The sequence below is a fragment of the Hemitrygon akajei genome, chromosome 4, assembly GCF_048418815.1.
Source record: "Hemitrygon akajei chromosome 4, sHemAka1.3, whole genome shotgun sequence".
Classification (NCBI taxonomy): Eukaryota; Metazoa; Chordata; class Chondrichthyes; order Myliobatiformes; family Dasyatidae; genus Hemitrygon; species Hemitrygon akajei.
The window spans coordinates 53,697,132-53,715,121 of record NC_133127.1 but is presented as its reverse complement, the minus strand read 5'-3'; the positions used below and the strand labels follow the sequence as shown (position 1 = coordinate 53,715,121).

At 42.4% G+C, this 17,990-nt stretch overlaps 1 protein-coding gene across 1 annotated transcript in view; it reads right to left on the bottom strand.

Moving 5' to 3' along the window:
- Positions 1-1,525: 1,525 nt before the first annotated feature.
- The window catches only part of LOC140726344 (insulin-like growth factor-binding protein-like 1), a 41,268-nt gene continuing 24,803 nt past the window's right edge, over positions 1,526-17,990 (bottom strand). Inside the window, 4 exon segments of the mRNA XM_073042609.1 lie at positions 1,526-2,231; positions 4,375-4,492; positions 5,600-5,716; positions 7,305-7,414. Coding sequence (XP_072898710.1) covers positions 2,194-2,231; positions 4,375-4,492; positions 5,600-5,716; positions 7,305-7,414 — 383 coding nt within the window. The 3' untranslated portion in view covers positions 1,526-2,193.

Genomic DNA, 17,990 nt, shown 5'->3' with positions numbered 1-17,990 from the left:
CCTTCCATACCTGTGAGACGAACTGGGGACCTCGATCGGAGATGAGGTCCGTGGGGATTCCGTGGAGGCAGGTGGAAGATGTGGCGGACGAGAAGATCTGTCTGTGTCTGTCACTCGAAGAAGAGTCCCAGCTCAGTGCCTGAGTTGAAGGCGGATTCCTGTGCGGAAGGTAGTTTAGGGAGAGCCACAAAATGCACTGACTTGGAGAAACGATCCATCACAGTGAGTACAGCAGTGTTTCCATGTGAAGAGGTAGACCGGTGATGAAATCTAAAGCGATGTGGGACCAGGGACGCCCAGGTACAGGTAGGGGACGGAGTAATCCTGCAGGTGGCCGATGGGAGGCTTTTCCACGGGCACAGATGGAACATGCAGAAACATAGGAACGGGTGTCAGCGTCCATGGAGGGCCACCAGAAATGCCTCTTGAAGGAGTGTCAGGGTCCGATCGACTCCGGGGTGGCAGGCGGAGTCCTGCCTCGATGTTCATGCCCAGTGTCTGTGTCTGTCACTCGAAGAAGAGTCCCGGCTCGGTGCCTGAGTTGAAGGCGGAGTCCTGGCTCGACGTTCCTGTCCTGTGTTTGAGTGTCCAAGTTCTGGCTGCGGCGATCCTTGGTGTCCACGTTCTGGCTGCGGCCAAGGTCCTAGTCTCCAAGTCCAAGGGCCACGATGATCCAAGTTCCCAATGTCCAAGTCATGGCCGTGGCGATCCAAGTTTCCAGTCTCCAAGTCCAAGGTCTGCGGCGATCCAAGTCCCTAGTCTCCTAGTTCGAGGTTTGTGTTCCTCTTTGTCCTCCTTGATTTCCCGGTTCTCTGTGTAGCGAGTAATAAATGCTATTTTATTGAACCTAAAAAAGATGTGTTTGTGTCCTGCTTGTGGGTCCTCTCCCAGCACCCTTGCCCCCACCTGGTAACAGTTCCAGAAGAGTTATTACCCTTTAACCATTAGGCTCCTGAACCAGCGTGGATAACTTGACTCACCTCAACTCTGAACTGATTCCATGACCTCTGGACTCAATTTCAAGGTCTCTGCAACTCACATTCTCAGCATTATATATTTATTATTTTTTAGATTTGCACCATTTTTATTTTGCATATTTGTTTTTTGTCAGTCTTTGATAGTGTGTAGTTTTTCATTGATTCTATTGTATTTTTTTGTTCTACCATGAATGCCTGCAAAACTGAATCTCAAAGTGGTATATGGTGATATATACTGTATGTACTTTGATAATAAATTTACTTTGAACGTTGAAGTCAATTGGGAAGGGAGGGGAACTGAAGATTTCTCCAAATTATTCCTGAAAGGTGCTTTGGAGGCTCAGATGGCTACTTGTAAAGATGGAGGAATAAACGTCATGTCCCAAAGGGGATGTGTATTTTGGGACAGCTTGTGTCCTATAGGTACAAGTTGGTTTATTAGAGGCGTACAGGTTAGTTACCTGTTCATTTGTTACTTGCTCCCAGAATTTATAGAATATTGTTGAAATAAATAAGTACTTGAAAAACAAATATTAAAGGTAGTTAAATGTTTTTGAAGAGTAACAGTAATCTTTATTAAAACACTTTGAAAAAGAGTACACAACAAAGATAGCTATTAAATTTCTTAGCTTTCATTGGAAACCTCCATTCTAGATTAGTCATACTAGCCAAGAACAGTGCTGTGTCATACCCAGGAGTTTAGGAAGCATGGTTTCCTAAATTTGTTGGCTGCACAAGTTCCACCATGTTTGTTCATTAAAATTTGAAAGTGAACTTCTTTAAATATAAAATCACAAATTTTAAAAAACTTATTCAAAGACTAATCATTGCACTAAGCACAACACAACTGATGTATTGTTTAAGAATTTTTGCTGAAAGATTAAAACTTGGTTAATGTAACATGAAGTGTCTTCATTATGGTGCTAAGGTATATGACACCCATCTCTGTGTTTTATACAATCACTGTGAGCTTCTAACATCCTCAGTCCCAACCACCTCCTCTTCATGAACATCTAAGGCATTTTCAATTGCACACTGAGGTTCTGCAAATGCCTATCGTTTTATACTGGATGTACTAATGTTATCGTAAAAACTTTAGAAAAGTAGAAGAAAATGGTAGAAAATACATCATTTTCAATTCAATCTGTTACGTTTCATTTTTCTCTAAACTCTAAAATGCAGGAAAAGGATTTATCAATGTGGAGTTAGCCAGGATTTAATTTTCTTCCTTCAGAAAGTCCTTTTTTTTCTTACCTGGAAAAAATGACAAAAGTGAGTAACATTCTAAGCAAGAAGGAAGAAGAAATTCTAAAGATTAAAAATTAGCTTTATACTCAGTGGCCACTTTATTAGGTACATCTGTGCACCTGCTGGTTTACAAATACTAATCAACCTGTCATATGGTGGCAACTCAATACACCAAAGCATATAGACATGGTCAAGAGGTTCAGTTGTTGTTCAGACTAAACAGCAGAATGGGGATGATTGTTGCAGACCAAGAAATGATTGTTGGTGTTTGAGTATTTCAGAAACTGCTTTCATAGGGGGTGGTTGAAGCAGATAGTATCATGACCCTCAAAAGGTGTTGGAAGGGGTACTTTGATAGAAAAGGAATAGTGGGACACAGGCTGATGCAGTCACAAGGACTTCAATAGATAGATGTTATGGTTGGGATGGTCAAGGTATGATGAAAGGATCTGCTTCTGTGCTATACAATTCACTGATTCTGTTCTATGACCTGTGACTATTGATAAACTTCTGCTCCAGAAAACAAGCAAAATCAGATAAAAGTGGGAGAAACTAAAGTAAAACAAAAATGAGAAATGGGTAGGAGAGAGAAGAACACCACCAGAAAACATTCTATTCATTGCTCCTCAACTGAACCAGGAAAGTACACAGCTCCTAGTTTGTCCCAATGTCATACCTTCTGGATACACACCACACCTGTTCCTCTAACTCCTGTAGGAACCTTGATCCAGAGGTGTTACATAATACAGTGCAATAATAATTGGAAAAATGTATTTAAATATAATTTTAACAATTACACTGGTTGTTGTTAGCTCCTTCTCTAAACGTTTTAATTGAAATATTTTCCTCTGGTGAAATTCTAGTGAATGCCATCCAAGCAACACACAGAAAATGCTGGTGGAACACAGCAGGCCAGGCAGCATCTATAGGGAGAAGCACTGTCGACGTTTCGGGCCGAGACCCTTCGTCTGGACTAACTGAAAGAAAAGATAGTAAGAGATTTGAAAGTGGGAAGGGGAGATCAGAAATGATTGGAGAAGACAGGAGGGGGAGGGATGAAGCCAAGAGCTGGAAAGTTGATTGGCAAAAGGGATACACAGGTGGAGAAGGGAAAGGATCATGGGACGGGAGGCCTAGGGAGAAAGAAAGTGGAAGGGGAGCACCAGAGGGAGATGGAGAACAGGCAAGGAGTGATTGTGAGAGGGGCAGAGAGAGAAAAGAGAGAGAGAGAAAAAAAGGGGGGGTACTAAATAAATAAATAAGAGATGGGGTAAGAAGGGGAGGAGGGACATTAACAGAAGTTAGATAAATCAATGTTCATGCTATCAGGTTGGAGGCTACCCAGACAGAATACAAGTTGTTGTTCCTCCAACCTGAGTGTGGCTTCATCTTGACAGTAGAGGAGGCCATGGATAGACATATCAGAATAGGAATGGGATGTGGAATTAAAATGTGTGGCAACTGGGAGATCCTGCTTTCTCTGGTGGACAGAGCGTAGGTGTTCAGCGAAATGGTTCTGTCTGGGTAGCCTCCAACCTGATGGCATGAACATTGATTTCTCTAACTTCCGTTAATGCCCCTCCTCCCCTTCTTACCCCATCTCTTATTTATTTATCTATCTGTCTATTTATTAATTCTCCCCCCTTTTCTCTCTCTCTCTCTCTTTTTCCTCTCTATGCCCCTCTCACAATCATTCCTTGCCTGTTCACCATCTCCCTCTGGTGCTCCTCTCCCCCTTTCTTTCTCCCTAGGCCTCCTGTCCCATGATCCTTTCCCCTTTTCCAGCTCTGTATCCCTTTTGCCAATCACCTTTCGAGCTCTTGGCTTCATCCCTCCCCCTCCTGTCTTCTAGTATCATTTCTGATCTCTCCATCCCCCTTTCAAATCTCTTACTGTCTTTTGTTTCAGTTAGTCTGGACGAAGGGTCTCGGCCCGAAACATCAACTGTGCTTCTTCCTATAGATGCTGCCTGGCCTGCTGCGTTCTGCCAGCATTTTGTGTGTGTTGCTTGAATTTCCAGCATCTGCAGATTTCCTTGTGTTTGAATGACATCCATTACGTTTCTGCAGATTCAGTCACATTTTCTAATGGGACATAATTTCCCACTAGGCTACCAGTCTGTTATTATGTTCCCAAGTATCAATAGCACCTTTAGTCATAATGACTTTCTCCGTGACCGTGATTGTGCCTTCAGTCTGAGCCTCTCCAAGGATGTTGCTGGCATGACATTGATAAACACCTTCGTCTTCCTTTGTCAGTGGATTTATCTAAGTTATAAGGAGGATTTGAGTTACAAATATTATATGTAGAACCAATAATGATTGCACATTGAACTGTAAATAATGATCAACCCATTAGGAACACTATGTATAGTCCATACATTAATGAAATCACAGTACTGGTATTTATTGGTAGAAATACTTGATAGTATTTTTTAATTACAAATCACTAGTCATATTTACTAAGAAAACAATTTTAAAAATATCCATCCAGCTGGTGCTTAAATAGCCCTCATTTTAATAAATAAATTGCCATTAATGAAGACCCATTTAGGAAAATGCATCATCTCCCTCTCTTTTTGATTAAACGTTAAAAAGAGTTATGTGTAGGCGATAAACTTCCCCAGTTTCGAGAAGTCACCCAGTGAAAAATTGCTCTGCACCCGGCATTTTGCAGGGAAGGTTGTCTGATTACTGCAGAGTGGTGTTAGAAAGAAGTATTCACATAAAAAACACCACCAGGGAAATACACAATATCAAAAGTACCCTGGCAACTTTAAAAATCTATAACTGATAGATATTAGTTTTATGCTGATTCTTTTCAGCTGCTATTTTAGACCACTAGCCTTGAAGAAAATTGTTTGTTAATCCACATAATGATTTTGTTTGTGTTTTCATTTTTTTGTTGCTGAAAGGACAAAAGTCCTTTGCAGGAGAAACATAAACGTGTTAACGCGCTGGATGGTGCATATTGATCGGACAGGTGGGAGACTGGAATGGTCTGGTGGAGAAAGGGAAGAGTATTTCCATCGGAGCATCAGAGTATGTGTTTTAGGAAAGGAAATGGCCTCAACCAATATCGAAACAAGCAGGAGAAAGTAGGCGTTCAATATGTACATTGAGTAAATGCCTTCTCTTTGATTCTGTAATCCTTTAATTGAGATCTCTTAAAATCATTCCATTTCTAAACCATACAAAGCAGTCTTATTTTCTCTCAGAGATGAAGGTTAATGCATTCTTCCCGGACTGTCAGAGAACAGTGGTGCTGGTTGTAGAGCAGCTTGTTAATGAAAGAACTTGCCTCTTTATGATTGCCTCAGTGTGCACTCACCACTGGGTTACCTAATCTCTGCACATGTCCAATCTAGTACTTACCAGAACCCATCCGGTGCTTTCGTGTTTAGATGGCCCACCGCGGACCTGAACCGCAAGATTCACTCGATCTCCGGGTAGCTCTTCCAAAAGCTTTATTCCCTTGGGTGACTCGGTGACCTACTCACAGCCAAAGTGTAAATATTTGAGTGATGAGAAGGTAATAAGTACTACGTTAATGCAGATTTATTATGGAAATGTGCAGTAATGAATAAACAGAAGGCTGTGCATCAGTCTACATGCATGCCAGCACTTCAGACCAGACAATGCAACTCTGTTCCCAGATGTGAGGACTTGCAAATTCAATTTGAAATGCGTAATTAGAATTTACACGTAACAACAGGTACCTATTTAGATCTGGTTAGATTCTCTTAAAGGTAGGAAAGGTATTTTTCCATGTAAAGAGTAAACCTTGCTCATCTTGTGTTTGAGAGTCTGGTTAATGGCTGACAACTCATGAAAATGTTGACCTATAAGTGAATCTAGGATGATGGTGGATATGCAGGAAACGGGAGCTGAGGCTAGAATCAGATCAACCATCAAGTTATTGTATTGCAGAACTCGAACGGTCTATCCTTGTTTCTGCTTCTTCTGTACTGTTGAATGTACTAATTTAAACATTGTACGATACTCCTAGTCTATCATTGGCTTTCATATGTGCTTGTGTGCTTCTCTGTAACAGTACCTGATAATAAGGATGAATTGTTACCGAATTTTCCAGAATATTGCAGCAATCAAGTCAAAGCCAAAATGTATCAATTTCACTGAATTCTGCTTTCCTCCTACAAGAACAAAGCACGTAATCTGACATGTTCTTGCGGTGCCTTTTTGAACTTTAAACTTAAAACCTTGTTTGCCATATTTCATCTTCTCCACAGTCTGAAAGTCTTTAGGTCTCAAACTCACCAGCATATCACTCTTTGTTTGCACATCTGGGCCAATACTTTGCTCTGTGGTTGACATCCAGAATGCGCTGGTACAAGTTCAACATGAGTCACACCTTCTGGCATCTTCAGGAGACTCTAAAGGAAATGTGCTGAGGAAGCAACTCTTGATGACAGTGTGTGCAAACTGGAGCTTAACAAATGTAGCTACTGTCATGTGTACAACACACATGGAGGATGAAGGACCCTGCAGCAGGGAAGAAACCCTTCCTCCGTACTGAATATTTCTCCTGTGGATTATTGTGAGCTAGTGTAAATCTAAGTATTCTAGAGTTGCTGGCTTACAGGAAGGCGTGCTCCCAGAGCTCACGGAGGCTGTCTTGACATTAAAATATCTGGAGTTTGCAGTTGCTCTGTACGAAGCAGCAAGGGACTATTTCACTAGGGGTCTGCTTGGCTTCTGAAGATTGTCATCAACAGTATTGGGACTTTGGATTATGTTGGAATTTTGTACCCTGTTGCATCTCAGGACAGCCTGCTACTTAAATAAAGTGTCATCTATAGTAATGGAAAACCTGCAACAAAGTTCTAGACCGCTCTTGGTGATATTATATTTTTGTCACAAGCACAAAGAGTTTTAGTGTGTCTTTAATATCATAATGTTCACTGCAACGTTGAACTACCTTTCACAGTTTCAGACTGTGTCCTAGTATTGCATGGTATCCTTCGGTACAGGTCTGTCTACTACAGTTTTGGATTTTCATCTTCGACTGCCCCTTCTATAAGAGAAAAATAAAATATCCTGTTGATTGCCTGTGTCCTACCTTTCTCCAGGTGACAATCGGAGTTGGAACAGCTTTCACTTCACAGGCCAGGTAGACCTGGGCACCAGTCACATTCTGGACTGACTTCGGGGAGAGGATGATTACAGGAGCTATAAGAAAGCAGATGAAACAAAATCTATTTAATGTTGGGATCTCTGTACATATTGTGAACTGACTTTGAGGAGAGAATGATTACAAATGCTGGTAGAGAATTCGTTGGAGAAATTCATCTTTCAAAAGCAGAGTTTATTTAATATTGGCTTCTTATGTTTCAAATTTCTATTTGCAATCTTTCTGTCCTGCTCTTTCCTACTGTGTGAGAATTTTTCCCTCAACTGAAAATGAATGAGATGCTCCGACCACTGATGGGTAGACAGCTTTAGGAGAAAAATCAGGAATTACTTTTTCCATTAACATTATGATGAAAACCTAGAATTTTTCCCTACTTGTAGGTTAACGAGAGCTTCAAGGTTGAGCTAGTGCTAGTGAGGGCATTAAATATGTGAATAGTGCAGGAACTTAACCAATGGTAGATGAGAGGGTTGCTGTAATGTGGCTGTGCACGCTTGGTTGCAGACTTTTCCCATGCCATAGCAATACTTAACAAGTTAAAGATAACTGCCAGCCTTTGATATGCTGTGGGATCTACTGGGTCTAAATGCATCAGAAGGTAGGTCATATTGGAGCTTTAGGAGCAGATACAACAATTGTGAATACTCTCCCTTCCATCTCATATTTTCTGTACTAATTAATCCATTTGATCAATTGGATGGGATCATTTGTGATTTCCATAAACTACACTTCTATTAATAACAAAATTCCTCTTTGATTAGTTTTCCCTTTATGTAGGGAAGGACAATGTCAGTCAATTTGTGAATGAGTTGAACATACAGAAACAGGTCCTCAGCCCATGACGTTATCCTGAGCTAATTAAACTAGTAATAAAACACTGTCCATTTCCACCTTCTCTGTACATTCATGTGCCTATCTAAGAGCCCTTTAAACAGCTGACAAACAATAGAAAATCTGCGTTCCTCCAGCATTTTGTGTGTTGCTTAAATAGCTCTATTATTTTTGCCTCCACTACCATCGCCGACAGCACATTCCAGACACCCACCACTCTCTGTGTTAAAAAAAACTGCCCTACAATTCTCCTTTAAACTTACCCCCTCTCACTTTATGTGTGTACCTTCTAGAGTTAGACACTTTGAATCTGGGAAAAGCTACTAGCTATCCACTCTATCTGGCATCTCATAATCTCATAAACCTCTTTCAGCTTCTCCGCTCAGCTTATGCCATTCTAGAGAAAAGAATCCTATTTCATCCATCATCTCCTTATAGACCATGCCTTCTAATCCAGGCATCATTGTAGTAAACCTTTTCTGCAGCCTCTCCAAAATCTCTACATCAGTGGTTCCCAACCTTTTTTTGGCCATGCCCCACCTAATCACCTCTAAAATCCTGATGCCCCCTGTGGTGATATATAATTCTTATTATTCAAAGAGTGAACTCCTATTCACCTGGAGGAAGCCTAAAAGACCATTAACTTGGTTTAAACAAACTTCAAATTACCCCCACGTATGCCCCACGTTGGGAACCACTGCTCTACATCCTTCCTATAGTGTGACAAACAGAACTACATGCAAGCTAGCTGGCACATAATGTCAGATTAGATACATTAATTTAAGCATATTGTTCCTAAATCCAGAATATGGTGTCAAAACAATATTACATATACAGTACAATATTATATATAGTACTATCATAACAGCAGAAACCGATAGAGAGAGAAAGGGAGGGGTATCATTCACACACTTACTTCAATGTGAACAGGAAAAACAATAAACAGTAGGCCAAACAGGGTTGACAAACTATAACACTCAAAAGAAAAGCTAGATGCCAACACAAGGCTGGAAGGAATATCTAGATAGTAAACAAATACCACTAGTCTTCAGTGTCAGTCGACTTTATAGTCCACTCTCAGGCAATGAATGCAAGCAGGCAACGTAATGTTGCTGTGCTTTGCCAAAGTCTCGACAAGTGCTACAACGAAAAGATGGAAGTTAATATCACCTTAATTAAATAATTAGCTGACACATGCGTATTCATGAGCACAATTGCCGAATCTGCTGTGCAGCCAAGTCTGTGGTGTGACAGGGCCTCCTTACCCAGGCACAGCTCCTAAGGCACCACAGACCTGTCCCACTGGAAGTTCCAGATGAGTGACTTGTCCAAGATGTCCTTCACTGGGGATCCAAGAATGTTCATCAGAACTATATTCTTCCCAATCCACAAGGTACTGGACCTTACTATGTATCCAGCGAGATGCCAGGAGACGCCACATTGTATTGAGCAGGGAACCATATACCAAGTGAGGAGGAGGGGGAGTTTGGTGTGACTGAAGCCAGGGGAGAGGTAGTAACCGGCTTGAGCTGCGAAACATGGAATACTGGGTGGATCTTCATTGATGCCGGTAGATGCAATCTATGGGAGACCTTGTTGACAGCCTTTTCCACCACAAATAGTCCCACGTAGCATGGAGCCAATTTGCAGCTCTCGACTTTCAGGGGAAGATCCCTTGATGCCAAGCAGATCTCCTCACCTGGCTTTGAAAGGCTTTAACTGTCGGTGGATCCAATCAGCCTGCCGGGCATATTACTTCTGCGCGTTCAGCAGAGAAGTCCTGGCTTGCTTCCAGGTGTGCTTGTAGTGATGGATCAGCTGTTCAGCAGCAGGAACTCCTACATCAATTTCCTGGTCAGGGAAGAGCTGTGGCTTGAATCCCCTCTGGCATTCAATGTGGGACATACCTGTGGGGGACAACTGGAGGTTATTGTGGGTGATCTCTGCCCAAAACAATTGGGAGCTCCAGTATGTGGAGTTGGAAGAGGCAAGCAGTGCAGGGTTGTCTCCAACTCCTGGTTCACTCTCTCAGTCTGGCCATTGGCAGAACCAGACAAGAGACTGGCTGTGGCTCTACAAGACAGCAGAAAGCCATTCAAAGGTGGGAAGCGAACTGTGGTCCACGATCAGACTCTATGTCTTGAGGAAAGCCGTGGAGCCTGAACGTGTGTTGAACCATGAGTGTGGCAGTCTCACGAGCCGATGGGAGCTTAGGGAGGGCAATGAAGTGGGCCTAGAGCATAGAGAATTGATCCATAATGACCAAAATGTAAGTGTTTCCATTAGATGGGGGCAGCCCAGTGATGAAATTCACCTAGAGGTGGGATCAAGGGTGGTGGGGCACAGGATACGGACATAACAAACCAGCAGGATGCTGGTGTGATGTCTTGTTCTGTACACAGGTGGGACAGGCAGATACAAAGTCATGGACATCCTGGGACATAGATGGCCACCAAAATTGTCTCTTAATAAACTCCAGGGTCTGTTGAATTCCTGGATGGTCAGCCAGACGGTGGAGTGACCCCATTCCAACACTTTGGAGCACAATGTAGCAGGGACAAACAGCTGGTTGGGAGGTTCCCCACTTGGGCTTGGGTCCAACTGTTGGGAGGTCCTCACCTCTGTCTCTATTCCCCAGATCACTGGACCAACAATATACGAATGAGGAAGGATGGGCTCCAGATCAGCGTTGTCCCCAGATCAGTCGAACTGCTGGGAGAGAGTTTTGGCCTTGGCATTATAGCTGCTGGGATGATAGGTGAGGATGAAATTAAACGGTGAAGAGGAGAGCCCACCAGACTTGACAGGTGTTGATTCGCTTTGCGTCCTGAATGTAGGAGAGGTCCTTGTGATCTGTCCAATCCAAGAAAGGATGCTCTGTCCCCTCCAGCCAGTGTCGCCATACCTCCAGTGCCTCCTTGACAGCCAGAAGTTCCTGGTTCCCAACATCATAATTACTCTTGGCCAGGGTCAAGCAACGGGGAAGAAAAGCACAAGGGTGCAGTTGATTGTCTGCAGAAAGCACTGAGAGGAGACAGCTCTAATGCTGGCATTGGATGCATCCAACTTGACAATGAATGGCTGCAATGTGTCTGGGTGTTGCTGCATGGGGGCAGTAGCGAAACTTCACTTAAACTTCGAAAATGCTTGGTTGGCACTGTCTGTCCAATGGAATCCTGCAGGTCTTCCTAGTGACTGCATTTATGGGAGCAGCGATAGAGCTGAAGTTCTGGATGAAGCGGTGATACAAGTTTGCAAACTCCATGAAACACCATACCTGTTTGACTGTAGATGGTTTGGGCCACTCTGTAACTGCCTGAACTCGAACACTAGATGGGGTAATTATATAGCCCAGAAACAACACCTAGTCTTTATGGAATTTCTTGGGCTTGGCGTACAGGTTATTTTCGAGGAGCCATCTCCAGACATAGATAAGGATGTCATCTAAATACACAAAAACAAACTGGTTCAACATGTCTCTAAGCACATCGTTAACTAAAGCTTGGAAATCAGCGGGGGCGTTGGCCAGACCAAAGGGTATCATGAGGTACTCACAGTGGCCATTAGAGGTGTTGAAAGCTGTCTTCCACTCATCCCCTTCTGTCATATGAACTAAATTATAAGCATTGTGCAGATCAGTTTTGGAAAATATGGTTGCTCCCTGGAGATGTTTGAAAGCAGATGCAGGCAGGGGAAGAGAGTAAAGGTTCTTCACAGTGATGTTGTTCAGGGGTCGATAATTGATGCAGGGATGCAGTTTGCCATCTTTCTTGTTCACAAAAAAGAAGCCCGCTCCTGCCAGTGTGGTTGACGGACGAATAAACTCCATGGCCATTGCCTCCCTGATGTATTCCTCCATGGCCTCCATTTCAGGACGAGGCAGGGAAAAGCGCCAGCCCCGGGGAGGACTAGCGCCAGGTACGAGGTCTATGGTGCAGTCACATGGCTGGTGTGGGGGGGGGGCAGGGAGGTGGCCATTCTTTTACTGTAGACCTCAAGAAGATCAGCATATTCAGCCGGAATATCAGATAGATCCACATTTTTAACTGATACTGGAACGGAGCTTCAGCTGGACTCAGGCAGATAGACAGGCATCCCCTCCCCATTCTTGGAGTGCTTTAAGAGTCTAGTCAATCCATGAGTTATGTTGGGATAACCAGGGGAGACCAAGCATCAGTGGCATTCAGGTGAATCAACCGTATAGGACAGTTCTTCACTATGGTTGCCTTCGAGCACAAGTTTGAGGGATTTGGTGGAAAGGTGAATCTGGCCGGTTGACTGTCCATGGCTTCGATGTTGATCTTTTCTCTTAGTTCTTGTGTTGGAACTCCCCATCTTTGAGCTAGCGTGGCAAAGATTGTTGGGGCAGCAGAAAAGGAGGACCTGCGAGATGCTGGGAGTGGGACTCATGCGGCCAGAGGCTGCTAAATCGCATTGACCCTGCTGTTCGCAGTGAGTTTGTGGATGGAGGCTGTGAGAGCAGAGATCGCACATACCTGACTCTGTCTGCACATACCTGACTCTGTTGAACAGTTGCGGCGAGGGATGATACCTGTTCTTCTAGATGAGATTGGGCTTGGCGGCACAAGATTATCTGCATCAATGCTTCAGTAACTTCACCCAGGACAGATTCAATTGCCTGTAGTTTGTCCCCTACCTGACCAATGAACCTCAGGGCCGAGGTCAGCTGCTCTCTAACTGCCGGGTCCATCTTTGAGGTCAAGACTTCCGGTCAGGTCATTCGAATGTGGCCCAAGTGCGGAGAGAGAGACACTCAAGTGGGTCGATAGTTCACAGACTTTAATGCAAACAGGCTGTTAAGCGAAAAGAAAATAAAAAATGCTAGGCCAAGCAGGGCTGTTAACTAAAACTCTCAAAATGGAAAACTGGATGCCAACACTGCAGCTGAAAGGAATATCTAATTATAAAACAAACATCACTAGTCTTCAGCATCAGTCCACTTGATAGTCCACTTTCTCAGGCAAGGTCAAATGCAAGCAGGCAGCATAAATTTGCTGTGCTTTTCTCAAGTCTTGACAAGTGCTACAACGAGAAGAAGGAAGTAAAATACTGCTATAATTAAATAATTAGTTGACACATGCATATTCATGAGCACAATTGCCGAATCTGCTGCGCAGTCAAGTCCTTGGCTGTGACAGATACAGCTTAAAAAAGTCCTAGCTAATGACGTGATCTACTGACAAGGTGCAGCTATAGAGGGCTATCTGGCATAAAATGAGCAGAGGACAACAGTTGATTCTCTCTTTATAGAGACTTGTTCACTCAGGTAAGGGCTAGATGTCAGTTCTTACTACAATTATATAGAATTTCTACCTAGGTAACTATGAACTTAAAAGCAAGGGAAGGCAACACAGGTTAATTAGGTAGGTTTTTGGGATGGGGCAAATTGATTTATGGTTAGAGATTTATTAGATTTAGCTGATTATTTTAAGAGAGTTGATTATACATGATCTTATTAAATCCCACAGCAGGTATGAGGGGCCAAATTGAATCAGGCAGCAGCTATGGAGCGGAATTAACAGTTGATGCTTTGACCCGGGAGCCTTCATCAAGACTTGGACCGAAACGTCGACTGTTTATTTGTCTTGATGGCTGCTGCCTGACCTGCTGAGTTCCTCCAAAATTGTGTCTGTTTGTCTCTGTATTTCCAGCATCTGCAGAATCCCTTGAGATTATGAGTCGTCAAATGTTCTGTTTCCCCTTTTATTTCTTATTTTCTTGATGTTGGTGAGATGCTTCTTATCATTACATAATTCTGGTCAATTAGAATTAGTGTACACTTAGCGCGCATTGAATGATGAGCATTTGCAAGGATTAGAGAATGTGAAAGAGACTTTTAAATTCTGTTTTTTGTGAAGGGCAGCAAATTCTCAGAAAATTAATGATTTTTTTTTTGATTTCCAATGTTGGTTTTAATATTTCATCCAAATAACCTAATGGTCTGTACTTTACCCTGGCTCCTAAAACCATGTTAACCCGGTTAACCAGGAAAGGACACCAGATGCCAATCCCACTTGATCCAAACAGCAATTTAATATGCACTGTATGAACCATGCAGTCAGGGTAGATTTGTTTGTTGAGTGGGCTGCTTTAAAGTCAGTTTCACACTGTTAAGGGAAAACAGAGGAGCCATAACAAACTTTGGAATACAACAATAAAAACTTGGCACTTAGGCAACTTAGTAAATACGAGACAAAATTGTCACATAACAGGCATGATAACTTTGTTTCTAAGTAACTGTTCAGCAATCAGAGTCTAGACCTGTGTAACGATTAGATCTGTATGAACAGTATGCAAGACAAACTTTTAATTGTACCTCAGTGCATGTGACAGTAATAAACCAATTCCAATGATTCAGGGCTGTGGGTTCAAATCCCTCCAGAACACCTTGTAAATTTAAATCCAAGCATTTAAAATATTGTCTTAGTAATTATTGCCTTGTAAAACTGTTTCATCAAGCAAAGCAAATCTTTAATTTTTACCCAGTCTGCCCACATGTCACTAAGACTCACCAATGTGTTTGACTTTTAAATGCTCCTTCCATTCAATGCCATTAAGGATGGGCAATAAATGCTGTCATCACAGTCGGAATCAGGTTTACTATCACTGGCATATTTCATGAAATATGTTGTTTTGCAGTAGTGCAGTGTAATACATAAAAATTATTATAAGTAATATAAAAAATGAATAAATAGTGCATAAACAGCCCAAAATAGTGAGGTAGCATTCATGGGTTAATGGACCTTTCAGAAAGCTGATGGCAGAGGGCAAGAAGCTGTTCCTAAAACATTGAGTATGTGTTTTCAGGCTCCCATATCTCCTCCCTGATGGTAGTGATGAGAAGAAGACATAACGTGCATGGTGAGGGTCCTTAATGATGGATGCTGCATTCTCAAGGCACTGCCTTTTGAAGATGTCCTCGATGAAGAGGCTAGTGCACATGACAGAGCTGGTTGACTCTACAATCTTTACCAGCTTTTCTCGATCCTGTGCATCGGAGCATCCATACCAGGTGGTGATGCAACCAATCAGAAGTGAAACTGCACCTTACTGACATTGAGTGAAAGATTGTTGTGAAACCATACAACCTGCTGACCTATCTCACTCCTGTATGCCTCCTCAATGATCAGTCATGTCCACATCCCATGGTGAATGAATAAAATTAGACAGTGTGTCCGATCATCAACAAAACATCCTTGTAGTCACAACAAGTCAGCGTTATTAACTTACCTTCTGCATAATCTGGAGCTTGCTTCACAGTACAAGGCTGCTTCAAGTTAAAAACACTGCACAATATTGGAAATAGGACAAGATTTGCTTGCAGATGTTTCCTAGTGCAAACAAGCATCTAATACGTCCCTGATTGAAGAGGAGTGCAGCAGAAGGGAAAGGAAATAGCACTGTGCTGTACAGCAAAGCAGATGGGAGTTACAGGGTGAAAGAATTGCAGGGGATCTTTCCCAGGGGTTTCAGTGTCAGGGCAGGGGGGGGGGGGGCACAGGGCCAGGATCAGAGCTCCCTCTGCTGAGAACTCTCTGCCTCTGACCTGGCAGGGATCCACCTCTCTTTGTCACACTAGCCCCGCAGAAGTTTATGTATTTGCTGCACTTAGCTTTTCTCCAGTCCTCATAGCTGTACAGCTACTGCAATGAAACTTAGGGTGAGCTTGAATATAATCTTCCTAATTACACTTCCATCAGCACTAAAAAGACTCAGGCTACTCAAACAGCACCAAAATCCCACTGAGTCAAGCCAATGGAGCTATTGACTGTTGAAAACTCAAAGTTAGGACCAAGTTAAGAAGTCCATTGATTCAAAATCCCTAAATTTCTCCATGCTCAGTGTGGAACTGGGAAGAAATGTAGGTAGTAGAATTTACAATTTTATAAGGCAGTGGCTAACAGGTCTTTATAAAAACTATCAAGTGAATGCCACAGCAGGAGCCACTATTATTGAGTCTGTAGTAAATCGTTCCTCTTATTAACAAAGTGGGAGAGTGATTTTAAAGGGGGGCTCCAGAACTTTTGCCAAATATCCTCTTATTATGAGAGAACTGGGGATGTCTGCAGGGAAGCTGGGACTCCCGTGGATCATTTATAGATTTAGTTTTGACAGCTGTTACATTTCACACATCCCCATCTGCTAGTAATGTTCCATTTCTAAGATAATGAATAGGGTAAAATCGGACATAATGTTTTTCAAGAGAGTGTCGAAGGGCTGAAACAGTTTGTGCTTTGACACATTTCCTATAGAATTGTTAATTGACAGCAGCAATACAGATGCATAAAAAGCTATTGGTTCTCTAAACTGCAAGGAGCAAAGGATTATTCTGCTATCCATTTTGGTTTAAAAGTAGAATTCATCTATTATATTGTCCTTCAGCAAATGTTACAAAATAGATTTGCCTGAAATTCCCATAAACCTACTATCTTTTCTTCTCTGGCCCATGTGTGACTACGGACAATATGGACGACTCTTCCCTGCCTTTTGAAATGACCTGTAAAACCATTCACTTATATTATAAAAGCCACATTAAAACAGAATGTTGGCTTTTACCAGAGTTCAAGAAGGTTGTTTATATTTGAGGTTACTATTTAAAAGAGATATGAAGTACAGATTATTCTGTCAGGGGATTGTGAGTCCTTTAAATATCACAGAGTGATAGAAAATGGAAACAGGACCCTCAGCCCGCTGAATCAGCACTGACGATTAAACACCTATTATAATAATTCTACAATAATCTCATATTTTATTTTTCAGGTTTCCCATCAGCTGTAGGTAACAACACAGTCTCTCACTCACCGACACAGTAGGGGAAGTTTACAGTGGCCAATCAACCTATAACACACACCTTTGGGAGGTGGGAGGGAAACGCATAGAGTCATAAGGAGAACATGCCAATGTCATGCAGACAGCACTGGAGATCTGACTGAGCCCGGATCCATGGAGCTGTGAGATAACGCCTCTCTACTAGCTGCACCACTTTGAAGATCTCTACATCAAAGGACATGGAAACAAATTATTTTCATATATATTTAAAATGGATGTAGATAGATTTTCAATAAATAAGACACTGAAAGACAACAGCAGATAAACAGGAATGCAGAATTGAGGTTAGAATGAAATCATCCAGTCATTCTTGATTCAACTGAATGATGAAGGAGGCTCAGTGGTGGGGTGGGGGGGGGGGGGGGGGGGTTGGGAGGCCTTATCCTGCTCCTAATTCATACGTTGCCACCATATACAGCCAAGTTTGATGGGATTTTGCAGCCCATTACCTCATCACAATAGTAATTACCTATATTAAAAATGGGGTAAAATTGGTAGGACAGCAAATTAGCCATGTAATCTTGGCTGTACATAATTGTGGAAGAGTGGGCTTCCATGAGCCTTGAACAAAATGATAATAGGCAAAGTGCCTTTGATGCAGCCATCCAAAAACCAATTTTACTCCAGAGCAACACACACAAACTTCTGGAGGAACTCAGCAGGTCAGACAGCATTTATGGGCAGGAATATAACAGATGACATTTTGGGCTGAGACTGTTCTTCAGAAATTTAACTCTGCTTATCACATCCAATCCATTCCAGAATATGACAAACCTCACAACAGAATCCAAACGAGATTCCACACTTCTTCAAACACATTAGAATTACGATCTAGAATTATGTCTGTGTGGGCACAAGTCTTCTGAGATGAGGACTTGAGTATGTACGGAAGGATGAGTCAAAAGATGGAATAATCTCCACTGTCATGGATTT